Here is a 19,101-nt window from a genome sequence, read left to right on the forward strand (position 1 = left end):
TATATATATACATATACATATATATATATCGGATGATGCCTTCTGTGATGTGGGGAGAGGAGAGAAGGGCTGAGGCACTTGAATATAATCTTATTAATATTTGCCTGCTGCCAGATTATTTTCATATCTAGGAGACAGATTTCAGGGGTCTAAGGCAAGGTGGAAATAAATCTCTACTCTCTGCTCCCCCAAATCCAATTCATTTTTGTAGAGTTTTGCATGTTCTTTTTATAATTTTCTTTATTTTAATGATAAATTTCCACATAAGTTTTCCAAAGTTATATAATTCATGTTGTCTCCCTCCCTTCTTCCTGCCCCCCCCTCCCAGAGTTGACAAGCAATTCAGTCTGGGTTATATACATAAGCCAATTGATTTTAACTCTTCTGTAAGATTATTGGGGATAGATTTAATTATTCTTCTCCATGCCTAATACTCCTAACTCTCCTAATATTTTTTTCTACGATGCCCCAGAAAACTCTTCACCCTGGAAGTTCATTCTACCCTGGACTTCCTTTAAGGGCTTACATTCTAAGAAGGGCAGTGAAGGCCAGCTATATTGTTATTCTACTCCAAGCTATCCTCCTAACTCTTCTGGATATCTCTTCAGTTTTCTAGTAATTTCTCTACAATTTCCCTCTCATTTTCCCTGGTACCTGGCCATATACCTCTTCAGCTTCCTTTGATTTGATATCTTCCTCCATTTTCCCCCCTTCCCGCTGAATGTAAGCTACTTTAGGGCAGGAATTATCTTTCTGTTTGTACTTGTTTCACCAGTGCTAGCACAGTATCTAGCACTGGCTAAGAGTTTTATTGAATAAATGCTTGTTAATGATTTTGTTTGAAAATTAGAGGAGACATTTAAATACGATTATAGGGGATTTGTTTAAATTAGTTTATAAAGGATAGGGACTAGACCTGTCATTTTATCAATAAAGGCAACCTTCCAGGTGAGGTAACTTCCCCTTATTAAATCAGGTCCACCACCTTCCTTATAACTTAAAAGTCTTACAGAGACTTGCCTAGAGCAGATTGTAGCTGAACCGGATTAAACTCTAACTGGGAAATATTTAACAAAATAAATAAAAATACAGTAAAACATAGATAATGTTTTCTAAGTCAACATGTGGTCCTAGGGATCCTTCTGCATGATTTATTGGCCCCAGTTTCTACTTGAGTTTGATACCACTGGCCCAGAGACATGAAAGATTAAAAGCCTTTGCCTAGAGCCACAAAGATAGTATGCATCATTGGTGGAATCAAACTCAGGTCTTCTTGGCTTTCAAGCCAATTCTCTTTTCACTGTTCCAAGCTGAATCTCCATAAAATAGAAACCTAACATAGCATATTGAAATATATTTGCTTTTTATTTCTAGATATATATATATGTATATATATATAAATGTTTATTTCTAACATTTATTTAAAAAGATAGTCCTAATTTTTTTAGTTTTATTATGGGCAATTAGATATTGCTTTTACAAGAATCTTGCCTGCTTAATGTCTCAGAAGGATCTATAATATATGAAAACTATGGTAATTGTACATTGCCATAGACATTTAAAATATATAATAATCCAGATTTCTCACTAATTCAGAAAATTCTTCCCCTTAATTAATGCCTCTTAGTGGAGTTTTTACACTCAGTGCTTTAAGGACAAGAAACAAAGGAAAATGTAAAGAAAGATGTTATATTGATTTTTCACTTATTTGGCATTCATTTATATGTGTATTATTTCCCTCTATGGAATGCAAACTCCTCGAGGGCATGGACTGTTTTATTTTTGTCTCTGAATCCTCAGCACAAAGTAAAGTGCCCAGTATCTTGTAGGCAATTAATAAGTACCTTTTTTTTTTAAATGAAGAAGATACCTTGGAGAAGAAATTGGCAAACCAATACAGTATCCTTGCCAAGAAAGCTCCATGAATAGCTGTGGTCCACGGGGTCACAGAGTTGGATGCGAATGAAAACAACACAAACTTGAATGAACAACGCTACCGTAGGCAATTGAGATAAACGAAAACTTTCCTGATAATCTTGGAGGTTCACTTCACTTTCTGAAGAATTAGGAACATTCACTTGCTATCCTGGCAAATATTCCCTCCCAAGAATGGCTCATTACTAAAGGTATCGATGCCGACAAGATCACGCTCGCCACAAAATCCATCGGCATCTTACTTCTACCTGTCATTCTCCCTACCCAACTGCAATCCCCAGCTTTACTTTTTAGATTAGAATATCTTTTTTTGTAGGTGACTTTAGATAGAGTCAGGAAACTCTTCCTTCTGCTTTCTCTTTTCCTGCTTAAAAACCGTGACTCCTGGGGTATTTGCTTAGGTCATTGCAAATGCTTTGGACTATGAAAGGGCCTGAGAAAAGTAAACACCCTTGCCTATAATTAAATTCAATCTATGAAATACTCTCTGAATGGGATTCTGCTGAAGCAGCTTCTTAGGCAAGAATAACCAGACATTTTAAGTGATGCTCTTCAAGACTTTAAAATAGCAATGGCTGCTTTAGAACAAACAAAGTCAGTCTGTGAGCATTTCTGTATCTACACTAGTCAAGAGAATATTTTCTTGTGAACAGAATTGGTCTCCAAAAGAATGTGAGGAGTGTGAATATGTATGCCTATGTGTGTGGGTGTGGGGCTGAGTGTGTGAGGCAGATTTTGAAGAGGGACATCTGTTTAGAATATGGATTGGAAACGCTAGAGAGAGTAGGTGGAATGTTTGCTTTAATCTTGGTAAACTGCATGTTGGAGTAATTTGTTAAGTATTTATTAAATCTCCCAATGGGAAAAACAGGGGTAAGGCTAGTCCCAAAATAAGATTCTGTAATTTTGAGACGATATCTATCCGAGGATCTTCCTAAATTCTATCTGACTCCTGGGTGAAGTTTAAGTCTCTCTAGTCATGAATAGTGCTGAGTCACTTGACTGGAAAAGCTTTTCTTTTCCATAGTAAATGCAACATGTATAGTCATAGAAAGGTTTGCAAATAAAAGTCCATTTTAAAAAAAAGGCAGGGGTAAGAGAAAGATATAAGGGAAGAGCCTAAATTTTATTAACAGAATCTTTCAAAAAAATTTTTTTTAACCCTTACCACTTCTATGTGTTGGTTCTAAGGCAGAAGAGCCATAGGGGCTAGGCAATGGGGGTTAAATAACTTGCCCAGGTTCACAAGGCTAGGAAGTCTCTGCAGCTATATTTGAACCCAGGACCTTCCATCTCTGGGCCTAGCTCTCAATCTATTGAGCCATCTAGCTGCTCCCTAAAAAAAAAATTATTGATGCCTTTTGCAGGATAGTCATTTTTCTGTATGTTCCCCTTACTCCTTGCCCCACCCCAATAATGTCCAATTCAGCTCTTTATAAGTAAACATAGGAAATATGGAATTGACAGGGTAACCCACATTCTGAACATATTGTCCCCCACCATGCTAACAAGATGGAATGTGTTTCCTTATTTGAACACAATGTTTTTTCCTAAAGTCTTCATAGTTTACATCTGAAGTATTTGTTTTCATTTATCAGCATTTAGAGTCCAATTCAAATGAAGGAAAGCAGACTTTTATATCTCATACAAAGGTCCCTGGAAAATATTAGGCTTTGAAAGTTTCATTTTCATAATGAGGCTATTTTGCAACAAGGTTAATTTTCTTTATGACCAATGAATGTGCTCTTGAGTGGTCAATCAGGATTTGAGAAGGGGATTCCAAGCTCCCCATAAGTGCTTGGTGAACTGAATTACTAAAATACTGACTGGATTTTTCAATACTATATTCAGTCTTTACCTTCAAAATGTAAAGCTATGAATACTCAAATGTATGTACTTATGCAAATATGTATAAGAAGCAAAGAGAAAAAAGTGTGAGGATTGAACACTTCAGCCAAAAGAATAGGAACTACTTGAGGGAGCTAGAAAACTGGGTTAAAGGATCATTTTGAGAACATTTAGCTCTTATTTATCTCTCAGTATTTTCTAGACCAGTGATGGGCAAACTACAGTCCGCAAGTCAGATGTGGCCCCCTGAAATGTTCTATCTGGCCACATGACATTATTCCTAATTTGACGAATACAATGAGTAAGATACAATACAATGAAACTTTGAAAGAAACAGACTTACAGAGGAGCATTTCCTTTCCTTTGGCCCCCTCTTTTAAAAGTTTGCCCATCACTGTTCTAAATCATGAGAGGAAATCCATATTCCTTATCTCATATAGAAAAGTACAGCTAAACATACTTTAAGAGACTATTCTGAATGAATCTGTAATAACTCACAGGTTATGGAAGACAGTATCCATAATGGATTCTTAGATTTTTAAATATTTCCCTATCTTTGTTCTCAAAGATAGAAAGTACCTTTGAATCAGGAGACCACTTTTAGACTCTACTATATTCTCTCAGAATTTAAATGTTCCTCTTTCCTTCCTCTCTTCAATAGGGACTATTTGTTCATTTCCAGTAATGGTTTACATCCCTCATTTTTTTGTAGCTGGCTCAGTTAAGTGACACTGGATCTTTGATCAGAGGCCAGAGTTTTCTTTCAACATTTTAAATTCTAGTCTTTGTCCAGATGATATATATGTTGCATTGCCTCTAACTTAATTTTTGGCAAACACAGTTACTTAAGAGACAATAAAATTCATCTTCCATTATGTCATCAATTCAGTTATAAAAGAAGGTTTAATAGAATCTGAACAAGTGAGAGCATGTCCCAGACTTGAGTAAGAGATTAGCAATAAAGAGTAGAGAAGGATAGTTAACCCATCAGAAAGGGAAAAGGGAATACATGATTTTTGAGGGGGAAGAGGGGATTGTATTTATGCCCTCTGTCAGATGCTTCTTTCAGTCTGATTTATCCAGGGAAATTCAACAGAGACACCTGTAGGTTGAGGAAATAAGTCAGCTTTTTATCCTAATTCTATGGGACTTTACTCTTGTTGTGAGGAAGGTAAGATTAGTTATCAATTAGGTATTAAGGTGTATCTAACAGGAAGGAGCTAGAGCTGGGAATTCCAGGTTGGAATGAAGGAGCAAGAAGAAGTGACTTGTGCTCTGGGAAGGGCTCCATTGGGGGTTAACACAAACAGTGGTTAGCCCTAGGAGCACTCAGAGTAAAAGGACATCCTGTATCCTGATTTTCCCTGGGATCCTGAGTGGTGGCATCTAGCAAAGAGAGAAGATCAACAGTCCTGTACCAAGGAAGAGGAGAAAGTTTTGAGATCTGGTGGACAGTGTTTCAAGTAAAACCCTCCCTACTTGGTACCTGAGACTACCTTGGCTCTTGGAATCCAGAGATCATCAGTGGATTGCAGTGAGAATCCCAAAGCCACAAAGCCCCTAGCTGAGCTGCTCAAGCCTGGCAGGTTCCAGGTCTGAAGCAGTCACGCAGAGACTCCATTGCTCCTTGGGCCCTGTCAGTTTAGATTACTAAGTTAGTGTAGAAATAAGTCTTTCCTTTCCCTGTGGGTTATGTCATTAGATTTAAGGTTTTAGAGTAGATATTCCTATCCCACCTTTTAGTTGTTCATAATTAAACTCAGTTATATCCTGTTACCTTGTCTGTTGAATTCAAAGCCTCTGGCCAGAGTGACAGTTGGCTAACTGTCCTTTGTCAGTTAGGAGCAGTTTGGCTGTTCAAGTCTTCATGTCCAGGTCTAGTCTCTCATAAATCCCAGTGTGTGTTCCCACAAACCGCTTAGTTTATTTATAATATCCCTGGTGACCCCATTACCCTTACTTATATTTTCCACACTCTGGAGAATTAGAAGGTAATTAATATAGCAAAAGAAGAGGAAAATGGATGATGGTAGGATTAGTAAACCCAAGTACAAGCCATAGAGTTTTCAATCTACCATTTTAGAGCTAAAGTAAATTACCCAAACTTAGGTAATTACTCACAAATTTGTTTCTTAAATCACAAAACAAAGCCCCTCAAAAAGTGCCTTCTTCTAGACCATGCCTTCTTTAGAACTTTCCTCTGATTTATCTTTTTCATAGTATTCTTATTGTGACTCTGCTTAATTTTATATTTTATTAGTTCTTTTAAAAATCTACCTACTTCTACATTTTTTGCTTTTGCTGATATGACTTTGGTTCTAGTCCTGGCTATATGACCTTGTTACCCACTAATTTGTCTTGGGTTATAATTTTGTCATTTGTAAAATGATGGGGTTGGACTAAACCAGTGTTTGTTTTTCTTTTTTTTTTATTTTATTTCGTCCCCCAATTACATGTAAAAACAATTTCCAACATTTTAAAAGGAATTTTTAGTATTGAATTCTTTTATTTCCTCCCTTCACCTACTCCTGCTGGGATGGTAAGCAATATAATATAGATTTTACATGTGCAATCACATAAACCATTTTTCACTATTAATCTTTTGTGGAAGGAAACTTGAAAAAGCATTACTAGAGAAAGTGAAAAAAGTATGCTTTGGTCTGCACTCAGAACTCACCAGTTCTTTGTCTGGAAGCATATGGCATTTTTTATCCAAAGTCCTTTTGGATTGTTTTGGATCACTGTATTGCTAAGAATAGCTAAGTTACTTACAATTGATCATTATACAAATATTGCTGTCATGTGCAATGCTCTCTTAGTTCTGTTTACTTCACTCTTCTTCAGTTCATGTAAGTCTTTCTGAGCTCCTCCTTTTTATTTCTTACAATATAATAGTATTCCATTACAACCATATACTATAATTTACTCAGCCATTCCCCAATTGATAGGTAGCTCCTCACTTTCCAGTTCTTTATCCCCACAAAAAAAGTTGCTATAAATATTTTCGTATGTTTAATTTCTTCCCTTTTTTGTTTTTTATTTCTTCGTGATACAAACCTAGTAATGGCATTGCTGAGCCAAAGGGCATACTTAAATCAGTGGTTTCAAATGTATATTAAAATAGGGGCCACTAAACCATACATAAGAATCCTCAGGGACCAGATATTTACTATTTTTAAAATGTAATATTATCCATGTCTTTTTAAAAATATTTTCTGAATTATATTTTAATATAGTTCGGACAGTTTTTAAAAGTGTGGTGAGCCTCATTTATTTGGCCTTATGTTTGACAACTGTGGACAAAGACAAACTCTAAGGTTTCTCTCAACTCCATAAAATGTTAATATAATTAATATCTCAATAAAGGTTGAGTGATAGGCTGTTTTCATGTTGTTAAACTGTTTCACAGACATAGGTTTGTACTTCTTACTTAAGTTTTCAACAGCTACTGAGATATCATCATTTTAATTTGCACCCTGCCCATAATATCCTGACCCAGAACTCTAAATAGAATTATCACCAAACATTCAGTTAGCAGACCTAGTGAACAGAGATTCAGCTGGTGATTTCAAGTTATTATTATTATTATTGCAAGCTTGTTAATCTTATTAATCTTCTTCTTATTATTATTGCCATCTTCTCAGGTGAATCTTTTTCTCAGTGATTACTTTTTTCCAGTATTGCTTCTGTGAAAGACATTCAAACCATTCAAGTTACCCTCAGAAAAACAAACACTTTCTCTGGTTATAGCTTAGAACATTAGGACCAATAGTATTCTAGGTCTTTCCTCATCTAGTTTTTTCCCATGAGGTAGTGATTTTTTTCCTCTAGAGAGAAAAACAGAATAATGGGACATATCATCAGAACTGACACTGAATTTGAAGTTCATTTTACCAGTCAGTGAGGGCTCTCTAGGATGCCCCTTTTCTTTTTATTCTAGTAGAAAATGAAGATGTTAAAAAAGAAGAATATTGTGTTCCTTCTACCTTTTTTAAAAGTCAGAATTTAGGCTCATGGATGTAGAGCTGGAAAAGAAGATGAAAGTCATTGAATCCAGCTCCTACATTTTAAGGGAAAGGAAAGTGAACTTGCTCAAAGTCACAAAGGTCGTGCAAGGTAGAGAAGAGATTTGAGCATAGTTCATCTAACTCCAGATTCATCATGCATTGTGCTTCCTATACCTTTAATAGTATGTTAAATCAACTCACCACACCATAAGAATATGTATCACATGTTTCAGAAACTGGAAGACTCTGGATAACTTCTGGGGCCATCCATGGAAAAGTGCCTACTAAGGACATATGTGTTGTATGGTTATGGAACCGTGAGGCACCAAAATCGCAGATCTGGGAAAACACAAATCAATTTTATATTTATTTCTGATAATGTAACAGTTAACAAGATTCTCAAATTCCATATTTTAACAAAATATTCCTACCTTTAATACTCCGTCGGCAGCTATAACAACTACAAGTAAAAAGAAAAAAGGAGAATTATGTGACTATCCATTTCATCTTTATAAAGTAGCTTACTTATTATTGCTGAAAACCTTAAATTTTTGTGTTCTTTATTAGTACTCATAACCTCAAGTCATTTAGTTTGACAACCAACTGTTGTCAATTGGATTGACAAAAAAGGCGAAAATAGTAAGGATATAATAAAGATTAGCAAAGGAAAAGTGGCCTTGCTTTATAAACTAATGTGCAGAAGTAAAAAGTCTACCAAATGTTTTATTCAGCAGATAATGGCACTACCCAGTTTTAAAAAAAAGAAAAGAAAAAAGTACCAGATAGCAGTTAAAGTCTGGTCTTGGTTCTGCCAGTGACTACTTTGTGTGACTTTGAAGATGTCATTAACTGCTCCATGCCTAATTGTCCTCATCCATAAATTATATTTTTTTCATGTTGTACATGTGATGTAGTCTGGTTAGACTAGGTCCCTTATCCTGAAGCAAGGAGGAAAGAGGGAGACAGACATAGCTAAAATGACTAATGAGTCCCTAAGTACAGTCCTTAATACCAAAGGAATGAACACTATCCCTTGTGTTCATCCCTCTCTAGGCTACTTATTACCAGTGTATTCAAAGGTTTCTAGGATTTGCTTATTCTAGATTGGTAGATTTGTAAAAGGTTCCAACTTTTTGGTCTCATGAGCATAAAATAATCCTGAGCATCTCTGGCTATTAAGCAGGCTTCACTTCCAGGCCAGGGTTGTTTTTTTTTTTTTTTTCTTGTTTTTTTTTTTCCTGATACTAATTATTTCTTTTCTTAGAAACAGAATTTACACCAAGACCCAGGAGACAGTGTCAGACTGGATAATATAGCCTTATAGCCTTTCATGTATTTACTGAAGACTCATTTATATCATTAATAATACTTATAGTTAGAACTGCTGAGTGTAATACTTTGTTTCCTGTGATCCTGGACCAGATTAGATAAACTATTTTTTCCCTAAATAAATTTTGAGCTGTATAAGAACTTATGTAATATTCCTCTTTGTATTCCTTAGAATTATGCTCTGTATCTTATGTATCATAAGGATTTAATATATTTACTATTATTGACAAGGACAATGATAACATCTCTAGAACCTCCCTCTCTAATATATTCCAAAATAAATCAAATGAGATTAAGAACAGATTAAATGTAATAATATAAAGCTGAAAAACTTAAATCACCATATAAAGACCATTTGAATAGGCAAAGAACCTCATTACTCAAAAGAAAGATTTGTTTTGTCAATAAAAATGTATTTTCTAGCATATACTAAAACAATTCAAGCACAAAGAAAACGAATAACTCTTTTTAATATTACAAAATAATTTAAACATCTATTGGAACACTTAGTATAATCCTTTCTACTGAGAAATTTTTATGGAACCTCAGAAAAATCATGAGGTTCCCACATATTTAATTCTTGACATATTCATAACTCTCCCCCGGGACATCTATTTAAATTAATTTGCCAGGGGACAAGGCATGTATTGTACAAAGGCATTAGCTGGATAGTTCTGGTATGATGATCACCAGTGAAATGATTAGCAGTGTTGACCTTTAAATGGTCATAATTAGTCTTCAAAGTTAATATGCTATTAAGATGAATGGAAGATCAAGCCTCACCTTGTACTACTATTTTAGCCTTGACTCAGACTTAATGATATACCAATAGGCTGGTTTTTTTTTAAATAATCAAAGCTTACCTCACATTCAAATTGGAAGAATTTGCCCAGATTTCTATAGAGGCATTATATCTTGAGGAATATAATCAAAATATTCAGGAAGACCTAGAGGTTAAATTCAATTTTGATGCACACAGTACATTATTTTAAACTAAGCTTTTGCAAAGAGGAAGTTGCCAACTTGCCCAGGGTTTTCTTTTCTTATTTCTGCTTTGGTGAAACCTTTTAATTCCTTATATGTCCATTTTTAAACAATGCACATTTAAGGATGTCTACATTTCAGACAACTTTTAAATGGTATTATGAATGTTTCACTGTTGTAGCTAAAATAGGGATTTAAGGAGCTTTACTTTTCTTACAGAGCAACATTAAGTAGATTGAAATCATCAGATGATGTATGGACAAGACTTTTCCCCCTTAAGTAACCAAGAAGTCAAATAAAAAGGGAAGAGTTCAAATACCTTGATTTGTTGGCAATCCCAAGTATATCCTAAAAATTTTGAGGTCATAACAGTGCTTTAAAAGTCTGATATTTTCTCCTGGAGTCCAGACAACTTGATAATCATTTATTTTAGGCAAAAAAAACTATAAACAAAATTTAAAAACCCAACCTACTCTTATGTTTTAGCATGTACCCAAGACCTTTTTTAGCATGCACCTAAGATTACTTGGAATAATGAAAAGTTAATGGTAACCTGAAAACAACTAGTGGATTGTGGAACTTGACTGGCTTGACCGGCTTGACCATAAAGTGGCAGCTAGTACCATAGCCTTTGTCCTATTTTTAGCTTTTATATATTTCTAAATGGGAGGACAGTGTGAATGGAGATCATTAGTACCTTCTCCTCAAGGGACCCTCCTCTGCATCACTCCACATTCACCCAACCACATGAACACCTTTCCAAGCATGATATCTCACCATCCACTTAGAATTCTAAAGGTGACAGGGAAAATAATAGTCTCAATTCTTCTGACATGATAGAAACAGTTGGAAGAGAGCTTTTGATGTAGCATAGAAATTTTTTTTTAATAGCAAATCATCAACCTCAGTTAATTCTGCTTAACTACAAAATAATACCAACACCTTTATCATCAGAAAGATTTTAAATGATGCAGAGGTATCTAAGTGCATGGATCCTAATCCTTCAGGCCATTTACATCACAACATTGCTCATACAAGTATGAGTGACTCAAAGAAAAACTAAAACCAAATAATCTAAGAGAAACAGAATTTTTCAAACAAGAATGAGTTTAAAACCATTAGTGCCAAAAGCCAAGCTTCCAAAATGGTCTTAGGAATAAGATTAAAGGTACATGGCTACTTTACCATTTCTTGATTTGAGATCTCTGTGAATCACCTTGACTGGAGCCTCCATATGTAAATAGTGCATCCCTAGTTAATGGAGAAGAGGAAAAAAGGGATCATCATTGTTACCTTCACAACATTGTGTCAGTACCACATTGCTTCTTTAAACATCGATGACAACAGCACAAATTAGATATTTGCACCTTGTCAATCTATGATTGACAGAGTGGAGATAGGAAATCATGGCAAAGTCACATTGGTGTACTTTGATCTGTTATATGTTGAATAATGATTAAAGATGATGTCTATGAGCACTTCATTTGTGTGTGTGTGTGTGTGTGTGTTTTGGATGGATCTAATACTCTTATCAAAGTAATTAGTCAAAAGTGAGACCTGAGGCTAAGTATCCTAGGCATTCTATATCATACTACCAGCTATTCAAAGGTCCTAAGTATGAACTGGTGAATCTAGCCTGATACAAGTAGTATGGTGGCTAAAGTTCTGGAATTGAAGTCTGGAGAAACCTGAATTTTAATTTGACCTATAATTTATTTAAGTTACAATGGGCAAATCATGGTAACTTTATTTTTCTGCCTCAGTTCCCTCATCTGTTAAAGGGAAATTATAATAATACCTATAGTTCTTGACTCAGGATTGTTGTAAAAATACGATGAAAATGTATATAAAGAACTTTGTAAACCTTAAAGTAGCCAATACACATCTACTACAATTTTTTATTGTTTCAAATAATCAATGTCCTTAATGTTTAAAAAAACCAGATTGTTGATAGAATTTTTAAGGTTTCATCTAGCTCTCTGGAGCCATCTATATCCAACCAGGATTTCCTTTGTTGATATTCATTACACCTGGGCATTTAGGAAGAAGAGTAAGGATTCATAAGCTATCATTTATAATGCAAGTTGATGATGCTTAGACAGAAATATACCCCGTATAATAGATATAAAGTATTTTTTATTTTCCCAAAGGTTTATTCTCTGAAGAAATTTTTATTTGAATCTGAACAAAAATTCTCTTCTACATATTTGTGAAAAATCAAGTCTATTAACTCTGTAAGTTCAACACGTAATTAATTAATGAACTTTTGCCAATAAGGAATCAACTTTGTATGGAAAAGGCCAGATTTTCAAGAGTAATTTTTTTTTGTTCTGTTGGTGCCTGCATTTACATACTGTCTATCTCCACAGTATATAAGTGTTCTGATGGATGTGCTATTTTTGCAAAATGCAAATATAAAAATAGAAGAAAAATTCTTTCCCCTATATTTAAGCAATTCAAATTTTCCCTTCATTTAAAGAGGAGAAAATAGGAACCCAAGGAATACCTCCTTTCTTATACAATTGCTCAAATGTGTATATACCAATAAATAGCACTTGGTTTATTTTTAAAACAATGAAAATTTCAATTCTATAAAATTCTTTTTTGGGTACTTTTACTATTCTTTCCAAATACTGATGTTATTTTTGCCAGGAATTATTTTTATAACAGTAAAGGATGATTAAAACCAAATGGCATCATGTATATAATAATAATAACAACAATAAATAAAATAAAAAACTTTGTAAACCTTAACAGCCAACTATTTTACTGTTAAAATTTATTTAATTAAATATCTAAAAGCCACAGAGAGAATGAATTCTCAAACAGAACTAAATTGACAAACAAGTAAAAAACAAGTTAAGAAAAAGGTTAGCAATTCGAATGTTCTGAACAAAGAAGAAATTATAAGGAAGTCTCTCTTACAGATTACAAATCTGAACTTCAGTGTGCAGGTCCTCCCCTCCCCCATTTTTCAAATGAAACATTTGGAATACAATATTGAATATTTACTGAGTGAATATGATACTTTTAATACTTTCAAGTTGTTAAAATGAAATATCTACAATTAGAATGCATTTCAAATCTTTCTGGTTGAATCTGTCACTTCCCTTTCTCTTGCTATTATTCTTTTATTAAAATATGAACTTAAGAAAAAAACTATGCTGACAATCATTACTGAGATAGATTTCTTAAAAAATTTGTCAAGCAAAATTGTTTCAGATACTACAAAAGACAAAGACACATTTGTTATGGTGATTACTTGACTCTAAATACAAAGGCAGTTATCATCATCACGATGGATCTCGGTCCTAGAAAAGCTCTATAATTCTAATGACTCAGTGAACTTCATTTTTACAGAGTATAACGTTATAACTGGGAGTTTAAAATCTTGAGCAAGAGTTTGATATCTAAATTTTATGGAAATGACAACAAATGCAGTATTCTGTAAAATGCAACTATAGAAATAAGGAAAATAACATATGAGTAATCAATCACATTAAATTATATTTAGTGTTATAGAATCAATGTTTACTATACAAGTTCTTTGTTTTGTTTTTTACAATCTGTACTCCTTTTTTCTTCCAAAAAAAAAAAAAAAAAGAAATGAAACACAGAGGGCAGCTAGATGACTCAGTGAATTAAGAGCTGGGTCTAGAGATGGGAGGTCCTGGGTTCAAATCTAGCTTTAGACACTTCCCAGCTGTGAAGCCTAAGCAAGTCACTTAACACCTATTCCCAACCCTTATCACTCTTTTGCCTTAGAACCAACACATAGTATTGATTCTAAGATGGAAGGTAAAGGTTTTTAAAAATCTAACAAATTTGAAGATGAAATAATACCTCTTCTAGGGTCATATTAGTTTTGGGGAAGATTTTGATGTGTGTCTTTGAGAGGACTTTTGTGGAAACTAAAGGCTCTTTCCTCCTTTTAGAGAACTGATCCATAGATGTCTAGTTTGCTGCCCTCTTTTCTCATTTGTAAATTTCCCTGTAACAAGTGTAAATTTTCAAGACCAAGTTGTTGGTCTATCTTTAAAACATAAAGCCTTTCTGCTTTCTTAAACTGTTATCTCATCAGAGAAGTACAAGGTACCCAAATCCTTTAAAATGTATGAGAATTCTCACTTGTACTGAGTTTTTCATCTTTTGGTCTCTCACCACCTCAAAGTACTGAAAATTCTTAAAGCTTTTGGCAGGAATGATGGTCAGATTCAAAGGCCCACAATGTTTGATCTTGAAGGTATAAAATAAGTCTTTTCCATCTAAGCTGCAAATCCTACATGTTTCCATATAATAGCAGACTAAAGCCATGACTGTTCTACTATTTCTTCCCCTTTTTCCCCCCTTAGTTTTTAGGGGAAAAATATTACTTTCTTTTACAGCAATAATATGACTTTAAAGTATCAAAGTTGATTCTCTCTCCAAGACATATTGCAATTTATGGATTTAAATAACACAGAAGTCACTATACTGAGTTATTCCAACAACACTGCTATTTTGGGGGACATTTTTGGAATTTTGAAGGGGAAATGCCTTGAGAACCAAGTTATAGACACAGGTTGCTTTATAATCATAGGACACATTTCCTCTCTCTGATCAGTTTAGAGAATTTTGAACTAGCAAGATCCTTAGACATCAATGCTTAGTACAAGCCTGGTTCATAGTAGGCAATTAGGAAATGTTTATTGACTCACAGATGACTATAATTTTGTATATGAGGAATCTGAGGTCAGGAGAGGTGAAATAATATGCATAAAATTACACAGGTTACTGAAGATAGAGTTGGAATTGGAACTCAAGTCCACTGACTCCAAATCCAGTGATCTTTTAACTGCCTCTTCCTCTTTTCCCTCTTGGTTTACTTAGTTTTTCTTCCTTCCACTGTTGCCAATGTACCAGAGGATCCCCTGGAGAAGTGATATTGTTAGCTTGGAGCCAAATGACCTCTATAAATAGTTTATGGGTTGAAAGAGGGACTGTTCTGGGACGGCCAGAAGCTTGTAGCTATCTTCATACTTAGGAGAAGTTTATCAAGATGTAGAATGATCAGGTTTATTTGAGTGCAATAGATAGAACTGAATGAATCCTGTAAACCAAAATCTAGATAAATCCAGTGGCAGGAAGGGGAGGCCTTCATGTTTACAATGCTGCCATTTTTAGGTTATAGGCTAAGTGGAGTGATCCTTGTTAAAACAGAATTTCTAATAACACTCTTTTATCTTTGCTAAAAATAAGCCAGGCCCTTTGTGATAGCATATGAATCCATAGAAAGGTGACTGTGATAGTACAAATAGTACAAAATGCCTTGAAAATGATTAAATTCTGAAAAAGGATTCATGAGGGGGTTTTTGTGTTGTTTGTCTATGAAACTATGTTGAAACCATTTCCAAGAACATTATCTTATAGTCTGAGCCCTGAAAGAATAATTCCAATAGGAATATATCATTTTTTACAATCGATCTAACTTACCAATCAAAACATGGTAGGGACTTGCTCCCTTTCCTGAATAAGATACATCATTAAATATTATTTTTTACAGATGCATACAGATTGCTACTTTAAATAAGGACAATTCACATTTACATGGTATGTTCCTCATAACAAGCACATTAAGGAAAGCAAATATTATTATCCCCATTTTACAGACAAAGAAACTAATGTGTAAGCAAGTTCTCCAAAGTCACAGAGCTATGAAATATTGAGGCAAGATTCAAACTCTTTTTGATTCCTAATCTTCTATTTCTCTTGTTATACCTTTGGATGAGCTACATAGAGTTAATTGCTCCAGGAAAATTTGGACATTGGCTTCCTGGGAGTTGCTGGAATACAAATGTAACTATCAGCCTTCATTATTTAGGTCAAGTTGTTTCCAGAGCAACTTGGATAGTTATAAATAAAACTCTAAAAGGTTCACAGTTGTGAAAATGGAAAAAAAAAGATAAAAATAAATGGAATTTGAATTACTTCAGAAAGAATTAGGTTGTACTTGAATTTATGAGGGAAAAAAAGGATTAGACATTTTATTGGCTAGTATTCTGGGGATTTTGTAGGTTAAAAATATTTAATTTCCAAGAGTGATTTCCAAGACTGTAATAAATATAAAATGAAATCTGAATTGTTTTTATATGGCAGCATGGATAAGACATTTTTAAAAGTGATTTCTATTTTTAACATATGCCATGTATACAAAATGGATAGAACTATTCCAAGATAAATCAGTTGGACCTGAGTATAAACTAAATCTTGCAGAACAATGATATTATGGTCTTTCCATCTAATCTGTCAAGAAGTTAGAGTGGTAAAATGGTCAGTTACCCTGTCATATGAGCCTGGTATACATTGACTTTGTTGGTGCTGGTTCAAGAGAAAAGGAGGAAAGTAAATGGTGACATGGGGAAAGGAAAAATAGAGTGAAAATAAGAGAGGAGAGGGAGAGAAGGTGAGAAAAGGAACTAAAAAAGTAGGAGAAAGTGGGAATGAAGGAAAAAGCAGAAGTCAATAAATTTAAATTTTCTCATAGGAATCAGTTGAGTATCAGTATATTCATTCTGGAAAGGGAAAAGATTTAATGATATATTACACTAGGACATGAGGCATTCTATTACAAGAAAAGCATATTTTCTTCTTTATGTCCCTATTTCAGGAGAGGTTTAAAAAACTCAAAAAACTCTCTTACCTTTAGCCACATCAGTGGCCCAAGTCATAATATGCTCCATATCCATTTCTTCACTTCTATTACTGTTTATGTATTCATACAATGATCCTAGAGAAGCATATTCTGAAAAAAAAAGATATGCATATTAGAACCACAGATGATCTTCTAAACTTAAATCTGATGATTCAGAAATGAGTCTTGAAATCCAGAACTATGAAAGTAGAACTGAACCATATAGTAAAATGATTTAATTAAAAGTCTTGATAGATATAATAGGAAATTTATAATTTACTATGCCAAAGTTTCTAAAAATTAAGGGTGTGCTTAAAATTCATTGTTATAGATTTTTTACAATACATTTCTATCGATTAATAATCAAGGAGGAAAAATCTGTCATATAGAAAGAAGACCTGAGTTCAAATCCAGTATCACATACTAACTGTGATTCTAGGCAAGTCACTCAACCCTTTTATGCATCAGTTTCCTTATTTGTAAAATGCACTGGAGAAGGAAATGGCAAACTACTCAAGAGTTTGTTAGCCAAGACCCAAATGGAGTTCTGAAGAGTAGACACAACTGAAACAAGTGAAGAACAACAAATTATTGGTTTTCTAAATGTGAGATTTTTTCCCCCAGTGGACACATTGCTAGAGAAACTGAACTATTTCAATATTGATATTCTCTCTATACATGAAATCAGAAGACAAATGGAAATTGTAGTTAAATGGAAGGATATCTCATATATCCTTTTGAAGAGCCAAATAAAGGAATTGGTGTTGTTTGTTTTAATCAGGCTTCAAGAAACAGCTAGTAAGATGATTTCAAAGACATCTAGCAATATGACTTCATCATCTCATATGAAAGCACTCTTGATGAAAATTTATAAAAAGGCCACAATAAAATAATTGCTTCTTATGAGCCAAATCTTCTACAGAATGAGGAGGCAGAAAAATCCTTAAAAGAATTTCATAAGAACCCTGAGTTTTAATTGACATATACTTTGATACTCAGTGACTTCAGTACATAAGAGAATATGGAAGAGCCTGGCAAAAAAAAATGTATTAGAAAATATGGCTGAGTAATAGAGTAGAGACCAAAGGCTCACAGACTACAGAGAAGTTTCACACATATATCTTCTTTACAGAGTTGTGAGGTTCTGGGCACAGCAAGAACCACCTAGTATAATATCAAATGAAAATAACCATATCTTAATTTACAGGAGACAATCTGAATTACTAGTGTGGGAGTGTTTTCCAATCTGTTTTCTATGTATATAACATCTAATTAGAATAAAGATAAAGATTAATACAAATTAGAAGGATAAAAATATGAAGATAGAGCATGTAACTAAAGCAATTATAAACTGACCTATTTAAACAACCTATGTTGAAAAATGGGAAATGGATAAAATAACAGATATCAATACAAATTGACCATTTATGAAGGAAATTTAACCAGATAACTAGAAGAGCTGAGAAACCTCCTCAACTAGGAAAACTTTGATTTTCTTGCCAAGTGAAGAGATGTGGTAGCTAAGATTAACAAAAGATTAAAAAATTAATATATTTATAAAATTTTACTAAAGAAATGGAAGAAGATTATTAGTATTACTGTCTCATAGGAGAGTAAGTAGCTATAGAAGAAAAGGGAAGTTTACCAAAATGTTACAAGTAACTCAGGCCAGATAATACTAAGAGCATGAAATGGGGGGGAAAAAACAAACAGATGAAATATGTAAAAGATCAATTAAGATTACTATAACAAACTGTTCTTTTTATCAATAACAATTAATTACTGCATTTGATCTCTAAGAACTAACTGTTTGAAAAATTATAAATATTATTAAGAAAATAAAAACAGGAAGAGTAAATGGACTAGAACAAGTTACACAAAGGTCTATAATGGAGATATTATAAGAAGTGGAGACTAACAAATGACTGGAAAAGATATTAAAAGAATTATAAATACTAGTGGGAAAGGAGATTGAGATCAATAACAATTGACTCATTTGCTTACTTTTTAATCCCTATTAAACAGTTATGAACATAATTTACAAACAGGTTGAGGGCATCTCTGAGAATAGGTAGGCTTTCCTTTTAATTTGCTTGGGTTTCTAATTATTAAATCTTTTTTTTCAAGTAACAAGTATTTGTTTTTCTCCTTCTCACATCATTTCCCCAATGGAAAAAAAAAAGTAAAATAAAGTTCTTGCAAAATACATAATCAAGAAAAACAACTTGGTCATGTATAAAAATGTATGTTTTACTCTATATATTTAGTCCATCCCCTAGTCAGGAAGTGGATAGCATTCTTTATTATCAGTCCTCTGAAATCATGGCT

The 19,101-nt window shown here is 33.8% G+C and overlaps 1 protein-coding gene across 2 annotated transcripts in view; it reads right to left on the bottom strand.

Moving 5' to 3' along the window:
- The window catches only part of MAP3K20 (mitogen-activated protein kinase kinase kinase 20), a 187,863-nt gene that overhangs the window by 89,484 nt on the left and 79,278 nt on the right, over positions 1-19,101 (bottom strand). For both annotated transcript variants that reach the window (XM_044669786.1, XM_044669787.1), the window contains exons 3-6: positions 16,783-16,884; positions 11,289-11,354; positions 8,222-8,250; positions 7,992-8,129 (exon numbers count right to left, since the gene is read on the bottom strand). In XM_044669786.1, coding sequence (XP_044525721.1) covers positions 7,992-8,129; positions 8,222-8,250; positions 11,289-11,354; positions 16,783-16,884 — 335 coding nt within the window. The remainder of the gene's footprint in view (positions 1-7,991; positions 8,130-8,221; positions 8,251-11,288; positions 11,355-16,782; positions 16,885-19,101) is intronic.

This window comes from Gracilinanus agilis, chromosome 3, assembly GCF_016433145.1.
Source record: "Gracilinanus agilis isolate LMUSP501 chromosome 3, AgileGrace, whole genome shotgun sequence".
Lineage (NCBI taxonomy): Eukaryota > Metazoa > Chordata > Mammalia > Didelphimorphia > Didelphidae > Gracilinanus > Gracilinanus agilis.